Source organism: Rattus norvegicus, chromosome 1 (genome assembly GCF_036323735.1).
Source record: "Rattus norvegicus strain BN/NHsdMcwi chromosome 1, GRCr8, whole genome shotgun sequence".
In the NCBI taxonomy this organism is placed as follows: Eukaryota; Metazoa; Chordata; class Mammalia; order Rodentia; family Muridae; genus Rattus; species Rattus norvegicus.
The window spans coordinates 86,673,106-86,692,106 of record NC_086019.1 but is presented as its reverse complement, the minus strand read 5'-3'; the positions used below and the strand labels follow the sequence as shown (position 1 = coordinate 86,692,106).

The following is a 19,001-nucleotide window of genomic DNA, read 5'->3' as shown; positions in this document are numbered from 1 at the left end:
CCTGGCTCCCTGCCCCCTCCCTCCTGCGCCAGGTTGGAAGGAGAACACGGCCCACATCTGGAAAGTATCAGGCGCGCCGGACGTGCCAGGGCCTGGGGCCGGGGCTGCGGGAGGGGGAGGGGAGCCGAAGAACGGTGTCTGCCGGCGCCTAGGAGGGGCTTGGGCGTGCGCCGAGCCTGGCGCCTCCCGCAGCTGGTTTTCATCCCCGGATCTGGCCTAGGCCGCCAGTAGGGAGGAAACCCAGCTTACTTAAAGCTGGAAAGACAGGGCGACGACCCGTCTCCCGACCAAAGGCTAAAGAAAGGAGGATGGAGGACAGACAGCTCCCTCCTAATATGCAGACCTCAGCCGCCTCTTTATTATTTATATATTTACGATTTACTTATTATGTGTATGGGGAGGTGTGTGCCAGTGCCACAGCCTCGATATGGAACTGAGGCCAGCTTGTGAGCCTCCGTTCTCTCCTCCCACCATGTGGGTGCCAGGGTGGAACTCGGGCCCAGAGTTTTGGTGCAAAGGCCATCTTCCAGCTGAACCATCTCGAAGTCCTTAATCACTAAGCATCTTAAAGTAAGTCCAGAATCCAGTTTCTTCCCACAAATTCGATCTGGCTTCACTTTTTCTTGACTTCCTTATCTGGCTTCTGCCTTTTGCCTCTGACCTTGTCAACATGTTCCTTATAGAGAAGTTTTGAGGCTTTTATCTAAAACCAAGTCCCAGGGTACCTGTGATCGGGACACTGGGGATGATGAGCTTGGAAGACCAGAAATTCTGGGATACCCTGGACTACGCAGTGAGTTCCATCTCAACTGGTGCTAGAAAGTGAAACAGCCTAAAAGGGGGAGTGAGGAGGGCACTGGGGTGTATTTTAGTTGGTAAAGGGATTCGCATTGTGCAGGAAACCACAGGTACCACATATCGGTAATCCCAGGATTCAGCACATGGCCAGCCTTGGCTACACAGCATTTTTTTTTTCATTTTTTAAAGATGTATTTTATGGGGACTGGAGAGATGGCTCAGTGGTTAAGAGCACTGACTGCTCTTCCAGAGGTCCTGAGTTCAATTCCCAGCAACCACATGGTGGCTCACAACCATCTGTAATGCGATCCAATGCCCTCTTCTGTTGTGTCTGAAAACAGCTACAGTGTACTCATATAAATAAAATAAATAAATCTTTAAAAAATGTATTTTATGTGTAGGAGTCTTTTGTTCTATGTATGTATTATGTATGTACCATACAGGTACCAATGAATGGTTGTGGAGCACCAGGTGGGTGCTGGGAACGGAACCCAGATCTTCTGCAAGAACAGAAAGTATTCTTTTTTTTTTTTAAGAATCGACAAGTGACAAGTTTATTTGTGTCACAGCATCTACTACAGCCAGTTCCCCTCCTAGATCACTCTTTCTCCTTCTTAGTTTTTCTTTTCTTTTTTTTTTTTTTGGTTCTTATTTTCGGAGCTGGGGACCGAACCCAGGGCCTTGCACTTCCTAGGCAAGCGCTCTACCACTGAGCTAAATCCCCAACCCCTCCTTCTTAGTTTTTCAAGACAGGGTCTATTTGTGTAACAGTTCTGGCCATCCTGGAACTTGCTTTGTAGACCAGACTGACCTTGAACTACAGGGACCAGCTATCACCCCCCAACTCATAATTATATCTTTTAAGACCGTGTACAGTTAGGTAGAGATGTTGAGTTTTAGAGGGTCCCCCATCTCTAGTGCCACTACCACAGACCAGTCAAACCTAAGCCAACCCAAAGTCAGTTCATAACTTAAGACATAGGCTGGCTACCAGGGTTAAGTTCAGAGCTGCCCAAAGCCATATGGGTAATTCTGTAGGACACTGGTGAGGTCAGAGGGCATACCTCAGGTCCATGGCCTAAAATCATACAGAAAGTATTCTTTTTTTTTTTTTTTTTGGTTCTTTTTTTCGGAGCTGGGGACCGAACCCAGGACCTTGCGCTTCCTAGGCAAGCGCTCTACCACTGAGCTAAATCCCCAATCCCCACAGAAAGTATTCTTAACCACTAAGCCATTTCTCCTGCCCCAAAGCTTAATTTTTATTATTTAAAGAAGTTTTTTTGTTTGTTTGTTTTTTGTTGTTTTTTTCGGAGCTGAGGACCAAACCCAGGGCCTTTCACTTGCTAGGCAAGCGCTCTACCACTGAGCTAAATCCCCAACCCCTTAAAGAAGTTTTTATTATGAGTGCTTTGCTTGCATTGCACGTGTGTGTGTGCACTGCTTGTGTCTGGTGCCCGTAGAGGTCAGAAGAGGGTGTTGGATCCCCTGGAAGTGGAGCTGCAGATGGTTGTGAGTCACCTTGTAGGTGCTGGGAGTCCAATCTGGGTCCTGTGCAAGAACAGATACTCTTTTTTTTTTATTGGATTTTTTTTATTTTTTTATTTTTTTTAACTTTTCTATTTTTCGGAGCTGGGGACTGAACCCAGGGCCTTGCACTTGCAAGGCAAGCGCTCTACCACTGAGCTAAATCCCCAAGCCCTGGATTTTTTAATTTACATTTCAAATGTTATCCCCTTTCTTGGTTTCCTGTCCATAAACCCCCTATCCAAATCCCCTCGCCTTTCTGTGAGGGTGTTCCCCCTCCCAACAACCCATCCCTTCCCACCTCCCTGCCCAGACATTCCCCTACACTGGGTTGGGGGGGTGCCCAACAAGATCATCCTCTGCTACATATGCAGCTGGGGCCATGGGTCTGTCCATGTGGACTCTTTGGATGGTTGCTTAGTCCCTGGGAGCTCTGGTTGGTTGACATTGTTGAGGAACAGATCCTCTTACCCACTTAGCCATATTCCGTGCAACCACAGCAGGCTTAACAGGGTCTGAACAAAAGGAGGTGCCATGGTGCTGGTGAGGGGCAGGCCTGGAACTTACCATGTAGTCTAGCCTGGTCAAATTTAAAACAATTCTTCTGCTTGTCTCTTGAGCACTAACACAACAGGTATGGTAACCATACCTAGCTGCTGTCCCCAAGTTCCCTCTCAACTTTTAAGTCACTCCCACTCCTGCCCAAAGATCTCTTTTTGGGACCAGGGAAGAGATGAGTATGGCAGACATGTTGAGAAAGACAGCATTGAGAATATGGCCGTTAGCCAGGTTTGGGATGGGCACACTCTAATACCTCAAAAGGCTGAGGCAGGAGGATTGCCTGATCGAGGAGACCCAGTCTCAAATACACACACATAAAGAGAGAGGTGGGGGAGAGATGCTTCGGGGCACACACCTACAATCCCAGATCCCATCACCTGGGAGATGGAGGTCTGGGGAATCAGAAGTTCAAGGTCATCCTCAGTTACACAGAGTTCAGAGCGGCTGGGACAGCATTGAACAGCATTCTGATTTGTCTGAACAGTCTTAAGGGCCGTGGAGCCCTAGCCAAATCCCTTCCCCCTTCTGACCTCAGCTGCCTCTTGGGTTGAACAAATGTCCCCAGGGACTGACAAGAAACAACTTTTGAGAATAATATCATATCTGTTCCCTAGTGCTGTGGATCAAACTCTTGGCCTGTGCCCGCCTGCTAAGCAGGAGTGTTTTACTTCAGAGCCGCACCTCCAGCTCCCAGCCTCTAACACCCATCTATCCATCCACTTTCCTAGTTACCTATCTATGAGTGTCATGTAGCCCAGGCTAGCATCAAATTCACGAATTAGCTGAGGATGTCCCTCAAGGTCAGATCCCCTTGCCTCTACCTCCCACGTGCTTGGGTTACAGATGTGCACAGCCATGCCTGGTTTCTGGGTGCTGAGCTGGAGCCTAGGGCTTCATTCATGCTAGGCACATGCTCTACCCACTGAGCCACATGCCCACCCATCATTTCCTGTTACTTGTCTCCTCTGTCCCTACCACAGTGGGGCAGGGAGTCTCTTTTGTTCCTGCTGAGTCCCTCCAGAGCATGGCTGTGCTAGAGATGAACACAGACCTGAATGCTCTCCTCCCAGGGTTGTAAGGGACATGGACCTATCCGAACAGACACAAACATCTCATTCTTCCCACTGTGGAAGCCGACAGGATCCAAGTGGATTCAAGCCATAACTGCCCTAAGGCCTTGTGACCAGGGCTAGTAATGGTGTCTCCAGGTGTCTGTTTACCCACCTGTAAAGTGGGCACAGTCTCTGGGATTAACAATAGAAAAAACAAAATGTGGGAAGGCTACAAACAGACAATTCACACTAAGAGGAAACACAAGGTCCAAATCCCACATGGAAAGACATGCCAAGGCAGAAAAATAGGGACTAGAGAGATGGCTCAGTGGTTAAGAGCACTGGCTGCTCTTCCAAAGGTCCTGAGTTCAATTCCAGGACATAACCTCTAGCCTTTGTAGGCAACAGGCATACATGCAGGCAAAACACCCGTGCACATAGGATAAAAAGTGAAAGTAAAGGCATAGGACAAACCACCACCACCACCTCCATCTCCATCTCCCACCAGGAACATATATAGAGAGGCAGGCCTGTGTTTCCAAATCCCAGAGGCTGAGGCAGGAGGATCTCCCGCTTCAAGCCAATGTGGGCTATATAACAAGTTCATGGCCAGCTCAGGGGCACACTGTCTCAATAAAACAGGGTGGTGCTCTCTTCTCTCTTTCTTCTCTTGCTCCCTGCTCTTCCCCTCTCCTCTTTGTCCCTTTTCTCTCCATTCCCCCTCCTCTTCCTTCCACATGCTCATGGCCTGTCTTTACTCCTCTCCTCTTCTACTCTTCGTCTCTCATTAAATCTTTCCACGTGGAAAAAAAGAAAAAGAAAACAGGGTGGTTGTTATTAGTAGTAAACGTTATTTTGTAGCCCAGGCTGGCCCGGAACTCACTATGTAGACCAGGCTGGACTTCTGCTTACCTTTACCTCTCTGGCTTTTCCCACCATGCCGGGCTTTTACATTCAGGCCTTCATGCTTGCCTGAGGCTTCTTCATAATTATTTAATGTGTGTGTGATGTGTGAGGGATGCACAAACAATGTTTCAAGTGTGGAGACTCCAGGACAATCTAGGGTGTCAGTCTGCTACAGTCTGTTGTTTACCGCCCGATAAGAGCACTGGCGTCACATATGAACACTAGTGAGTCGGGCTTTCCAGGGGATCTGAGGACCCGCACTCACATCCTCACACTTGTAGGGCAAGCACTTGATGCATTGAGCCATAGCGCCAGGCCCGATCCAGCCCGGATCGTGATTTGCCCTTCTTAGGACTACATAACAACGTCCATATATCACCAGAAGGTCAGAGTCACTGAAAAAAAGTGGTCATGGAGCGAAGTTGAAATTCACCCTGGTGCCAGCTCACTGCCGTTCCACAGCAGACTGAAGGCGCTCCACAGGTGCTGGTTGGAAGGAAAGGGGGCGCAGCTCTCGTTCAATGCAGAACAAGAATCAGGGAATATGTAACATTGTGCATTTATTTACAAAGAGGTTAGAGAAACACACAGAATCTGGCCCCCCATGCACCGGGGAGTCACCATTGTCATAATAAATACAGTAATTTTTTAATCAAAAAAACAAATTAAAAAAACCCACTGGATTGGAACAGCTGAGGGTCATTCAGCTTCCCCCACTCCCCGTGGGGAGAGGCACGAGATTGAAACCATCTTCCTTCCTCTCTCTAACCTCCCAATCCTCCATGACTGTCCAGGGATGGAGCAGAAAGAGTCCTTTCCAGGTGTTGGCAACTCCTACTTGACCCTCAAAGCCCCGAAGACAGTGCCATTTCCTCTTTCAGGGCACTCTGTAGGCAAAACCTGAGTCAGACGGTCTCTGACTCGGGGGCCCCCAGGGGATATCCTAAGGGTCCAGGGACATGGAGGGGGCACTTTGTGAATGAGAAGGGTGCCCTATCTGGGCAAGGAAAAGAGGAATGAGAAGGCTATGTGAGAGAAGTGGAGAGAGAACAGACTAAGCTTCTAAAATTAAAACGGGGTAGAGGAGGGGAGACCCGAATGGAACGGAATTACTGCATTTGCATACATGGACACCCATTGTACAGATGGGGAGAGTGTGGCCCACAGAGGGGCGCCTTCTGGTTCAAGGCTTTGAAAACCAGCTGTACTGGGACAATCTGGGCGCCTCCCAGTGGGAGGAGAGGGGCGGCCTCTCCAGGACTGCTATGGACGGCGGGCAGTGAGTGAGGAGGGTCTTTGGAAGCAGAGAAAACGGTGGTCTTTGGAAGGTGGGTGTGGAGGAGGTTGGAGGATGAGAAGTGTGGGGGTGCGGAGGCCATGGAGGTGAAGTTCAAGCCCATCCCGCCCCAACTCACACAGTCGTCATGACCTTTAGAGAACCCGACCGAAAACGAAGGATCTTTTTCTTCAGCGCGTGCGATGCCTTGATTTTCACGAAGACCTTGGCGGGACCCGCGGGCGTCCCACCACCCGCCGCACCCCCTGGCCCCGACGGCGAGGCTCCTGCGGCCGCCACCAGCTGCTGCGGCCACACGAGGCCTCCGCTGCCGTCGGAGTCGCTGGAGGCAGAGCTGAAGGCGGGCGACTCGCCCTCGCTGGCGCTCGACTCGCTCTCGCCATAGCCTCCCGGTGCGCATCCAGACGGCATCCGACGGCCGAGCGGCACGGGTCGCCCGGCCGCCGAGCACTCGGAGTCGCTGCCTGCGCAGCCGTACAGCAGCCGACGCGGGGGCGCGGACGGTGAGGGCGCGGGGCCGCGCGGCGCGGGCACGCGGGCTCGGGGACGGCGGACATCGGGCGCGTCGATCTCAGCTGTGGATCGCCACCGACGGCAGGCCTGGACCGTGGGCGTGGGCGCTGGGCCACGGCGGGGCCGGGGCGGTCGGGGCTCGTCTCGCTCAGCCGTGGGGTACTTGGGCGGCGGAGCGGCGTGCGCGCGGCCCAGTAGACTGGTCTCAGACTGCGAGCGCGCCGCTTTGCGCGCCCTCGGCGATCCCCGACGCCCGGACGGCTCTGCCAGGCGGCCCCGACGGCCCGCAGCGCGTGGCCGCTCTCGTGGCGGGGACTGCTCCACGCTGCGACCTCGCGTGAGCGGCGGAGCCCGGCGACGCGCGGCGCGGCCCGGGAGGCCCCTAGAGGCCGCGGGCGCGCCCGGGATGTACTGTGCCTTCACCAGGCGACCCTCCGCCGGACTGGAGGGCGGCGACGCGGCGGCCGGAGGCGTGGGTTCGGGTGGAACCTCCGCCTCCCACGCCGCAGCCCAGGCACGCTCCGTCGACGGCTCCCGCGCGGGTCGCGCGCCTCCGGGGGGCGGGGACGCTTCGGGCGGCCGCGGGCGCGCGCCGTTCTGGCGCCGCGCGCCCCCGTCTGCGCCCCCGGGACTCGTGCGCGGTTGGCCCGCCCCCCGGCGGCGGCGCCTGCGCAGGAGCGCCGAGATGTAGCCGTCCAGGGGCCGGCTGGCCGCCCCGTCGGGGGAGCCGCAGGGTACACGTCCACTTGGCCGTGGGCTGCGCAGAGCCACCGCGTGCAGCGGGCTAGGTGTCAGGAAGGGCCCGGCACGAGCCCGCCGTTCCGCGGACGAGCAGGTCTCAGCTCCCGCTGCTGCGGTCGGATAGGGAGCTGAGAAGGATCGAGGCACTGCGACCCTGGCACCCACGGACTCCGGAACGCTGGGACTGGCGTCGCCTGCAGGAGAGAGGCAGAGAAAGAGAAAGGAGGGGTTCTCAAAGGCCTTTTTTTAGCCTAGAATTGAAGCAGCTGAGGCAAGAGGATTACCTCCAGTCCCAGGCCAGCCTGTTATGTAGCAATAGTGTAAAATAAATAGATAAATAACGGACTTTGTGGGGTTGGGGATTTAGCTCAGTGGTAGAGCGCTTGCCTAGGAAGCGCAAGGCCCTGGGTTCGGTCCCCAGCTCCGAAAAAAAGAACCAAAAAATAAATAAATAAATAAATAACGGACTTCGTGGTAAACCTGTGATTTACCATAAAACTGAGGAGGTGGAGGCCATGCTTGGCTACTGAGCATGCTGGAGATCCCACCCCAGCCCCCACTCCTGAAGAAAAAAAAAAAGTCAGGCATACAGATACAAGCTTGTGGTCTCAGCACAGAATAGACGAGGTAGGAGGATCAGGAATTTAAGGTTCTGTGGCCAGCCTGGGCTATGTGAGAGGCTGCTTCAAACAATTAAGTTGGGTGTGGCGGCCCACACCTGCCAACACTCACAACACTGGAGAGACTGAGGCAGAACTGCTGCAAGTCCAGGGCCAGCCTGATCTACACAGGGAGTTTCAGGTCAGCCAGGGTTGCATCCCTGAAGACCCCACCTCACTCATCCCCTCTTACATGGTTGCTGACAAATCCCTCCAAGTCTCCATTATTTGTCTTGCTCTGACCTTTCACCCACTGCTTACACTGCGCCTTCATATCCTCACATCTGCAGCCACACTGACCTCCTAGGTGCCCCAAATTGCGGGGTTCTGGCCCCAGGTCCTTTGCTCTTGTGGTTTCTGTTTCCTGGCCTGTTCTCCATAGTGTCAGCTTGGCCTATGCCTCTCATTTCTCTCAGATGTCAGGGGTCAGGGACTCAGTGAGGCCTCCTAAGGCCAGTTCCCTCTTGAGGCCAGGCTTGGTGGTGCGAACCTTTAATGCCAGCACTCGGGAGGCAGAGACAGGTGGATTTCTGTGAATTTGAGCCCAGCCTGGTCTATAAAGACCCCTGTCAAGACGGAGGGGGAGGGAGAGGGAGAGAGACTGGGGACCCTGGAACTTACTATGTACTCTAGGCTGGCCTCGAACTCAGGGATCTGCCTGCCTCTTCCTCCTGAGTGCTAGGATTAAAGGTGTGCACCACAATGTTTGGCCGATATAGACACTCTTGGGGCCCCATTTACGAGATGGAAGCTTAGAAGGAAGATGCAAAAACTACACCAAGACTGGTGGTCCCTGCTGGAACTGGGAGTCCAAATTGGACCCAACTTTATGTTCAAAACTATTTTCTGACTGCCACAGGGCCCCACCCGTCCCACCCACCCACCGTACCTAAGGACTTGGGTCTCTCGCTGGCATAGATGCCCCTGGGGTCCGAGGGACCTAGGCGTCCATAGGAGCCAGATCCGGAGAAGCCACTGTCCCCGCAGAAGGTGGAGGGTGGTGAATCTGGGCCTCCGGTAGAACTGGGGTCTTCATAAAAGCCTGGATTCCAAGAAGAAACTGAGATAATTTGGGGGAGGGGAAAAGGTGGGTCTGGGAGAGAGGGACTGCAAAGATAAGAGATACTGAGAAAGACTGGGGTGTCCCAGAGAGACCCCATCCCCTCACCTGAGCTGCGCCCACTCTCCTGGTCCAGGCCACCAGACTCCAGGCTCAGGTCTCCCAGCTGCTGGCCCAGGTCCCAGATGAGCCCAGGCAGGGCCTCCTGAAGCACAAGGAAAGCAAGGCTGTTAGAAGGCTCTAGAGCCCACCTGTGTTCTGTTCACAAATTCCTGGCAGAGATCCGTTTGGAAATGTCAGCCCTCTGTCCCTCGTCTCCCTTAGGAAGTCCTAACTTCCAGCCTTCATGTTGTAGCCCCATCTATGTGGGTTAAGACTTCAGAAAGGCCCATCGTTTGTTCATTCTGTTAGCTATGCCTGCATCTGCTCCTATACCCTGTTAGAATAGCTGTCCTCCAGTCTCAATTCACATCTTTGTCATGTCTTTTTCTGTTTTGAGACAGGGTCTCTCTCTCTGCAGCCCTGGCTGTCCTGGAACTTACTCTGTAGACCAGGCTGGCCTAGAACTCACAGAGGTCTGTCTGCTTCTGCCTCCCCAGTGCTGAGATTAAAGATGTGCACCATCACGACTGGCATCTTCATCGGTTAATTAATTAGCTAACTAAATTAATTGGCGAATCAATTATATGTAGATGGGTTTTTGTCTGAATGTATATCTGAGCATGTGTGTGCAGTGCCCTAGGGGACAGGAAGAGGACATCAGATCCTCTGGAACTGGAATTACAGATGGTTGTGAGCCACAATATGGGTGCTGGGAGTCAAACCTCGGTCAGTGCTCTCAACAACTGAGCCATCTCTCCAGTTCCTTGTTTGTCTCTTGGGACAGAGACTGAAGCATCTATGGTGGAAAATGGCCTACCGACTGAGTTTAGACAACCCCCACCCAACAGCATTTCTCTGTGTAGACCTGGCTGTCTCAGAGTTTGCTCTGTAGACCAGGTTGGCCTTCAACTCAGAGATCGTCCTGCCTCTGCCTCCTGAGTGCTGAGATGAAAGGCGTCCATCACCCAGTTCTTTTTAAAAATATATCTTTTTTTCTTTATAATTAATTCTTTATAATTATAATTATAATAATTTGGTTGCATTGGTGGTTTGCTTGCATATATGTCTGTGTGGGTGTGTCAGATCCTCTGGAGCTGGATTCCCAGATAGTTGTGAGCTGTCGTGTGGGTGCTGAGAATTGAACTCAGGACCTCTAGAAGAGCAGCCAGTGCTCTTAACCACTGAGCCATCTCTCCAGCCCCTGCTGTTGGAGGTAGGACAACAAAAAGGTGATCAGGTGTCTTTCTTATTGACTCTCCACATTATTTTTTTATATTTATATGTGTGCGTGTGTGTGTATGTGTGTGTGTGTGTGTGTGTGTGTGCGCGTGCGTGTGTGTGTGTAGGTCAGAGGACAGCTTGTAGGAGTTAATTCTCAGATCCTTCTGCTGTGTAGGTCTCAGGGATTGAACTCAGGTCTTCAGGCTTGGCAGAAAGTGCCTTTACCTGAGCGATCTCATTGGCTATACCCCCATTTTAAATTGCCCATGACGGGCAGAATAAGGCATTGGGTTCCTTGGAACTGGAGTTACAGACACACGTGAAACACATGGGTGCTAGGAACCACATCCAGGTCCTCTGGAAGAGAGCCCATGGTCCTACCCACTTCACCATCTCTCCAGCCCTGTTTGAGTTCATTTATTTGTTTATTTATTGAGAGAGGGTCTACATAGCCCTATCTAGCCTAGAGCTCCCTTTGTAGACCAGGCTGGCCTTAACTGGAAGAGATCCTCCTGTCTCTGCTTCCTGAGTGCTGGGATGAATGTTGTGTACCACAGTTCCCAGCTCCGGGTTCGGTCCCCAGCTCCGAAAAAAAAAAAAATTTACCTATGTATGTAGGTCTCTCTCTCTCTCTCTCTCTCTCTCTCTCTCTCTCTGTGTGTGTGTGTGTGTGTGTGTGTGTGTACCTGTACTTGAGTGTGGAGGTCAGAGGAGGGGTATCAAGTGTGTTCTATCACTGCCTATTCCTGTAAGGCAGGATCTCCCCCTGAACCTGGGCTTCAGTGGCCCAGTGACTTTCCTGTCTCCACCCTTTTGAGAGCTGCAGTTAGAGGCGCACGTAAGTCACTCTGCTCACCCACCAGAGTGGTGGGACTCAAAACTCTGAGTGTCCTCATGCCACTGAACCATCTCTCTGGCCCTTTTCTTTATATTTTGAGGCGGGGTATCCCCTGCTTAGACTAGCCGTGTTCTGGTGAGCCCTACAATCCTCCTGACTCTGCCGTCCCATTACTGTGGATTCCAGGCTCACCCCAGCCTTTTGTCTGCTCCTCATGGGGTACTAGAGACTCAAAGTCAGGTCTTCATGATCAACCCCTAGATGTACCCTAGCCCCTTTGTGAGCCAGAGTCTCACTTGCACAAAGCCCAGGCTGGCCTCGAACTTGCCCATAGGAGAGCATGACCTTGAACCCATGACCTTCTTGCCTGCACCTTCTAGTAGGCACATGGCACCCTACACAAGGGCTTTAAGTTCAGGTCTTCTTGCTGTGGGAGAGTTCAGTGGTAAAGGGGGGTGGTGCAGGAGCGGGCAGATCCGAGGGTGGCTGTGAGGCTGCCTCCTCATCAATTTAGACCATCCTTTCTGAGGTACTACACTCTCCCTGGCACAATCCTTTATCACCAAAGGGAAGTTCTTATGGAAGTCTCCTCTTAGTGTTTCCTGCTGCAGCAGCAGACTGGCTACCTCATATAACATGCAACTGGTACAGTTCACACGTCTCATTATTCCTCCCTTCAGAAAGAACCACACCCTTCCTTCGTGCCTCCTGCAAGTCCCTCTGTAAATCCAGCCTTCCTGGTGGCTACGGCAGTGATCACAGACCAAGATGCTCAGGACTGGGGTGGGGGATGGAGCTAAGAGGGATTGCCTAGCAGGAAACTCTGGGTTTAGTCCCCAGTATTGTATCAAAAGACCTGCAGTCCTAGCACTGAGCAGGGAAGTAGAGGCAGGAAGAAAAGGAGTTTAAAGCCACTCTTGCCTACCTACTGAGTCTGAGGGCAGCCCGGTCAACAAGACCCTGTCTCTACAATTTAAAAAAAAAAAATCAATCTAGGATTTTATCTTATTTTGGAAGGCACAGAGGCAGGGCCAGGGAATGTCTCACAGGGGACTCAGTGAGACCAGAGGTAGCGGCTGCCAGGGGCAGACAGTTGACCCTCAGACAAAAGCAGCTTGTCTGGATGCTGGCGGGAGGGCGGGACCAGCACCCAGCCCTGCCTATTTAGGGCAGAAAGACTGGCCTAGCTCTAGGCAGCAGCCACGGTCCTTCCCCGCCCCCAAGCCCTTGTCTCCTCTAGGACTGGCCTCTTCCCCTCCCTGAACAGAAGCCCCCATGTGGCCCTGTCTGTGCAATGAAGGTCAACAAATGTTTCCCACTCCAGGTATGCACAGATGCCCATGGAACTAATCAATCAACTTTAATTAAAAAAGATAAAGAAAAAAGGGAAGTCCGTGCATACAGTATCAGGAGGCATCTGAGAAAAGAAATACAAAAGCCCACAGGCTGCCATCAACTGCCTGTGTATGTTCCAAGTGGACCAGACTCGCTGCCTAGCCTTCTGGTTACCACCGCACTGTGTGCAGCATGAGTTCTGGGCTTCTGCCCCACCCCTAACCCCCACTCACACCATGCTGTTCTAATGTGGTCTCCCCTCCCATCCTCTGCCTTTTTAAAATAGTCCCTTTGCCATTCTGCACCCTGTCGCCTTTCCTTTTCTCCCACTTACACATGCACACATACATCAGTGTCACTTGTTTACCATGTCTCTCAATAGGAAGTGATTTCTCACTAGGACAGAGGTTTTATGTTTACAGTGGCATTCTCTTCCCTTGGGCTTAGAGCTTAGGAAAGGTCTGATAAACAAATGCCAGAATGCTCATGGTGGAATACTATACAGCTGTTAAGAGGGATGAAAGCATTTTTTTTTCCTGTGACAGAAAAGGAACATGCAGGAGAGGGGGAAAGCCAGAATCATGGCCATAGGGACACATTCTTAGAAATGTGTCATCCTGTGACTTCATCATTACGGGGACATAGCAGATTTTACTTAAGCGAAGACAATGACAATGCCATCATCCTTTTTGGGTTTGGAGTCAGTCTCAGGTAGCCCAGGCTGATTCCCTATGTAACCAAGGATGACTTACTACCAATCTTCCTGCCTTGACCTTCGGAGGGCCTGAATGCTCTGATGAGAGCACTCCTGAGTGCAGACCCAGTGGTGAGATTCTAATGGGAGCCACCATTCTACATGCAGGCATCACTGACAGGAGCTGGCAATGGGAGTAAGCCTGGCTAAACATGGAAGATCTTCACATCCAAATTACCCAGTCCCAGCTTGTGAGCTTCTGGATGAACCTAGACTGGAACCCCAAAATGTGGGTAACTAACCATTGCCACACCTTGTATCACTTCTGGCTGGAGGGGCCGGTCACATTTTGAGGACCATGGGCAAAGCCTTGGGACCTCATCCAAGAAACTGGAATTTTATAAAACAGCGAAACCTTTGGCACAGGTCAGGGGTGGGTTTTGAGATTCTTCAGTCTGGGAGGCAGACAGGAATATTCAAAGTTCAAAGCCTGTCTAGGAATCAGAGAAATCTAGTCTCAAAAGGGAGCTAGGGCCAGACAAGAGACCAGAAGCAGGTGGATCTTTGTGAGTTCCAGACCAGCAGGGGCTGAACTAAACCAAAACTAAACTAAAAACAAAATGGAGGAGGTAAAGCTCCGACCTACAATTTCATAGTGAGGAGCTGGGGGCATGGCTCAGTGGTAGAGCCCCTGCCTAGAATCCACCAGTGAGGAGCTGGGGGCGTGGCTCAATGGTAGAGCCCCTGCCTAGAATCCCCAGTGAGGGGCTGGGGGCGTGGCTCAATGGTAGAGCTCTTGCCTAGAACCCCCAGTGAGGGGCTGGGGGCGTGGCTCAATGGTAGAGCTCTTGCCTAGAATCCCCCAGTGAGGAGCTGGGGGCGTGGCTTAAGTACAACACTTGCCTACCCTGCTCCTTACCCTTGGTAAATAAAAAGGCAACGCGTTACGGGACACTCTCCACTTCTTTCCCGGTATGTAAACTGTTTTTGAGAGTAGATACATTAGAAAAAGTCAGAATCGACTCAAGTCAAGTCAAATGGTAGTGGCCTCCTCAGTGTAGGGAATCAAATGGAAGATGAGGTGAACTGTGCGGGCCAATGAATATTTAAGGTGAGACTTGGCACCCAGTGTCCAAGATTCAGCTCATCCCTTTCACTGCCCAGCTGTAAGACCTTAGGGTGTCTTAACCTCTTGGGCTTCACTTTCCTCATCTGGAATGTGGCATCACACAACTTGGCCTTTCATAAGCTCGCCGGAAGGGCTTAGGTGAGTTGAAAGAGCAGTTTCTTCTTCAGCACTTTGTCAACGCCAGTTTACATTATTAGAATCTCACAAGGAATGCTTTCTAATACTGCTTGCATAATTAAAATTTTACGTAAAAGAATGGACTTGGGGGGGGGGTGATGGGTTCCACAACTGTCATTTCAATTTTTCCACCAGAGGGAGGAGTCAAGAGTTAAGGAACAGACAGCCTGAGTTCATCTATAAATGACCTGAGATCTCTGGAGACTCCTTTGCCCAAACTTCCCCATCTTTCCCGTCTTTACGTTCCAGTGCCCTTCATCTGTGTTAAGAAGTCCTTCTGCAAGTCTAACCCAAGTCCTCCTTGCTGGAAGGGATCTTTTTCCTTCCTAGGGGCAAACAGGACCCCTCTCTCTATACACAACATCCACGCCTCTCTCTACAATACCTCCACTCTGAATGTGACATGCCCACATCATGTCCCAGAGTCACCAAGTCTAACTTTGGGGGGTTTTTGTTTGGCTTCATAGGGATCGTGTTTCTGAGTGGTGGACAGAGATCTTGGCTGTCTTATAATCAGGGGTGACCCGACTTTCTCTTCAGAAGGACCCAGGTACCCTCAACACCAGAGGTGTATATATTTAGCGCTTTTCTACTCCCCCATCAGCCAGGCTCCTGTCCCAGTCTGCCACCGCCTCCTCTTTGAAGCTGGGCTGAGCCTTGACTGCTCACAGTGGGGAAGGGACGGAGTGTAAGGGACAGGTCCTCTCTCCCATCACCACTTCACGCCAGCCAGGAGTAAGCACTGAGAAGCCGGGCAGAGAGTGAGGAGGGAGAGAGGCCAGACCACTACTGCTCTGCAACGGTGCCTTCTCCCACCCTCTCTTAGTGGGTTGGATGGAGGGGTCTGGCAGAGCCCAGGCGGCTTAGGGCAGGGGGAACGGCTGAACACCTCCCCTCCTCCGTAACTTTTGGAGGGGGCGGGGCCTCCCACAGCTGTTTCTGCTTGGAGAAGAATGTGTAAGGTCCCACTCCTTGCACGGTCAGGCCGGTTGGGGGTGGGGCTGGGCGTCTGGCCTCAGCCTCTTTCCCCATTTCCCATCTGGGGAGGGGGCAGCCGAGGTCAGCAACAGCCAGAGACCCCTCCCAACCCCCACAGCCTCGGCTCAGGTTTCCCTAAACGGGAAGCTCTGACCACACACAAGTACACACATAGAGGCTTAAGGACCGGCATGGGATGGGCCAGGGGAGTGGGCTGGGGGAAGGGAAGAGAGATTGAGACAGACGTTAGGCAGACAAGCACTGGGGCCTAGAGACGGACCACGACCCCATCTCTATTCTCCCCAGGTCTTGGAAGATCACAGAGACAGCGACGGGGTTAAGGGAATGAAACAGAAATTCTATGGTATGGAAAGGAAGGAACATCAACCTGAAAGGGTTTCCAGATTTAAGGAGTTATCATATAGGGAGGGAGAAAGAGCTGGGGCCTTTTCAATTTGAAAGTCATCATTAGAGTGCCACGGAGAATCATACTCTCTCTCCCCTCACTCCCCAGCCACCTTCGCCTGGCCCCTTATTACTGAGCCATGGGACCCCAAGTAAAAGTGTCATCGGGTTGATCAAAATGTCCCCGGGGGTCCTCAGGGACTGTAAGCTTCTCAGCAGAGGGTCTCTCCCTCCAGAGGCCTGAAATTCCCCTTCCCCCACCCCGCCCCCTCCAGGGATCTCCAAGCACCCGGGAGACTTAAGCAAAGATGGATCACTTAAGGAAAGATGGATCCGGGGTAGCGGGGCCCAGAGGGAGGTTATATTTGAATGCAGGCTGTGTGACCTTGGGTGAGTCTCTTCCTGTCTCTAAGCCTCAGTTTCTTTCTCTGTAAAATGGGGACTTTCAAACCCTCATGAGATGGGAAGACTGTAAGAGGTCGAATGTTAGTCTTAGCACACACTAGGCGTCCAGGACGGTTAACAGGGTCCATGCTGAGAGTCCAACGGAGGCCGTGCATCCTTCCTATCAGGTCTATTTGGGGATAGGGGAGGCCAGGTTTCCAGTCTTATCTCTCGTCTGTCTTTTCCCCCTGCCTGCTATCCTACCCTAGGACCGGTGTGCTGAGCATACACTACCAAGACAGACAGACCCACACAGGAGCAGGGAGGTGGGGAAACGGATGGGGGATGGAGGGATGCATGGATGGACGCACGGACAGGCGACCCCTCACCAGCTGCTCCTCCAGGGCTGCCGCGGCCCTACGCGCCGCTGCCGCATCCTCGTCCTCCTCGGCGTCCTCCTCGTCCTCCGCCTCGGCGCCCCCCATCCCGGGCTGGGCCAGCCGCAGCGCCTGCTGCACGCGGTATTCCTGCCTCTCTCGGAGCCAATGCAACTCGCAGAGCCCGGCCAGGCTGCCTTCCAACCATCCCCGCAGCCGACCCCGCTCCGGGCTCACCGGGAACGAGAAGGCCCGGATCATGGCTGCGGCCCCCCGCCCCAGCCCGGCCGGGCCCCACGGCCGCCCCTCTCGCCGGTCCCACCTCCCCGCCCCAGCAGCCCGCCCGCCCGCTGGCCGGGCTGTCACCGTCTCATCTGCATAGGCGCCCGCCCATTGGGCCGCCCACCCGCGCCTCATCTGCATGATCACGCCCAGGGAGGCACAACAACGACCTACTATTGGTTGCTGCCTTCCGTGACGCAAGGCTCCGCCCCGCCCTGTTTTTCTCCTTAACGCAAGCCGGTGGCTACCTATGGCATATCAGACTCGCCACGCCCCTTTGTGCTGCGCCTTAGGGGCTGTGGCCACGCCTCCTCATATCACAATGAAACAAGCCCGCCCTTGCCCCAATTCCATTGGTGTTAGCCGCTTGGGTCTGTAGCTGGTCCCGCCCCCTTGCGGGCGAGCTCTGGCTGCCATTGGGCTCTCTAGGTCGAGGGGAAGGGTGGTCTATAAATAGAGATTGTATCCACGTGACAGCTCCGCAGCTGCTCTTGCCGCCCCTCCCGAACTTTCAGCTTCTGAGTCTGCGCAGAAGGATCATCAGAGAGGATTGAATCCGGATCACGCCTCCTCTTTCAGGCAGCTTTCCCAGACCCTCAGAAGCAAACCGCACTTAATATCTTATGGTTCGAGTACGCTTTTAAGCCGGACCGGCTCAAACCGTCTTGGTAATTCCATCACAAAGGAGGCTGAATCAGTAGGATAAAAGGCCAGCCTGAGCTACATAGTGAATTTCTAACGAGTATGGATTACACAACGAGTTTCTGTCTCATCAAAACAGAACACTTATGGAATTACAAGACCGTGGATGAAATATTCTATGATTTGACCAGAAGAGAATCTGAGGTCTTTTTTGTCTTCCAGGTGCGGTGGAGCTGAGTTCCACCAGTCTGAGCTCGCAGGGGCTTTTGTTCTCGGTTCTAAGAGGCTTTGTTCTCAGTCTTCTGAGATGCTCTGTTCTCAACGTTCTGTGGTCCTAAATCAGCCTCCCTGCTTTCGAAGGCTGCATCCTGCCTCCCTTCACTGGGCAAGCGAGGCTAGCGCCCCCTCACGCGGCCGGCCTGTGTCACTACACCCTGTGTCCGCAACGTTTGTGAAATAGCCCATTTCTCAGGGGGACCTTTGACTCCTTAAAAGATATGTAAGGGAGGATGGGGCAGGAGAATGGCGGTGAGTTCGAGGCCAATGTGGGCTAACTATGAGAGCCTGTTAGAAAAAGAAAAACATAGCGTGAAAATGTCTTTTTATAATCTTTTATGATCATCTGGCAATAACCGACCTTGATGTGGTGAGTCTCTGTCACTTGAAGGCTGAGTAACGCTAGGAAACTATTTAGTCTCTCTGTATTCTTCATCTGCACGTTAAACAACATAATTATGTTTTGTTTTGCTTTTTGAGGGTTTCACTAAGTAACCCTGGCTGACCTGTAACTATGTAGACCAGGCTGACTTGTAACTTAGAGGTGGGCCCTGCTCTGGGTCGTATCTGACTCCCCCTTCCCACAGTGCTCATATTAAAGAGTGGGCACATAGAACCCTGTTTAACATATTTGGAGTAATGGCTTCTACCACTCAAAGAACTGAGCTCTGTGCATGGTGGGTCATGTCTGTAACCCCAGCACTGGGGCTGGAGAAATGGCTCAGCGATTTAAGAGTGCCTGTTGCTCTTCCAGAAGACATAGGTTCGGTTCCTGGCACATGGAGGGAAAAAGAGGCTCACAATCCCCTGTAACTCCAGCATCAGGGGATCCATTGTCCTCTCCTGGTCACCTCAGGCAACTGCCCCATGAGTGGGCACACCCATGAATGTGTGTACATGCACATACACAATTTGATATATTTCATCTTTTAAAAATTCTCACGGTGCCAAGGGTGGTGACTCTGGTCTGCTACCCCATTACTCCAAATAATTATGCAGGAAGATCTGCAGGTCCAGGCTAGCTTAGACTACATGGCAAGACCAGACAAG

At 52.5% G+C, this 19,001-nt stretch overlaps 1 protein-coding gene across 2 annotated transcripts; it reads right to left on the bottom strand.

Moving 5' to 3' along the window:
* Positions 1–5,384: 5,384 nt before the first annotated feature.
* Dact3 (dishevelled-binding antagonist of beta-catenin 3) lies at positions 5,385–17,118 on the bottom strand. 2 transcript variants are annotated; one of them, XM_039087026.2, is made up of 5 exons: positions 16,764–17,118; positions 9,220–9,316; positions 8,941–9,093; positions 6,257–7,586; positions 5,385–5,728 (listed from the first exon to the last, which is right to left on the bottom strand). In XM_039087026.2, exons 1-5 carry the CDS (start codon positions 17,010–17,012, stop codon positions 5,719–5,721), a joined length of 1,839 nt encoding a protein of 612 aa, XP_038942954.1. In that variant the 5' UTR covers positions 17,013–17,118; the 3' UTR covers positions 5,385–5,718. The 2 variants fall into 2 exon arrangements, with proteins under 2 accessions (XP_038942954.1, NP_001178876.2); NM_001191947.2 differs by having other exon boundaries at positions 5,385–7,586; positions 16,764–17,114.
* Between the last annotated feature and the right edge of the window lie 1,883 nt (positions 17,119–19,001).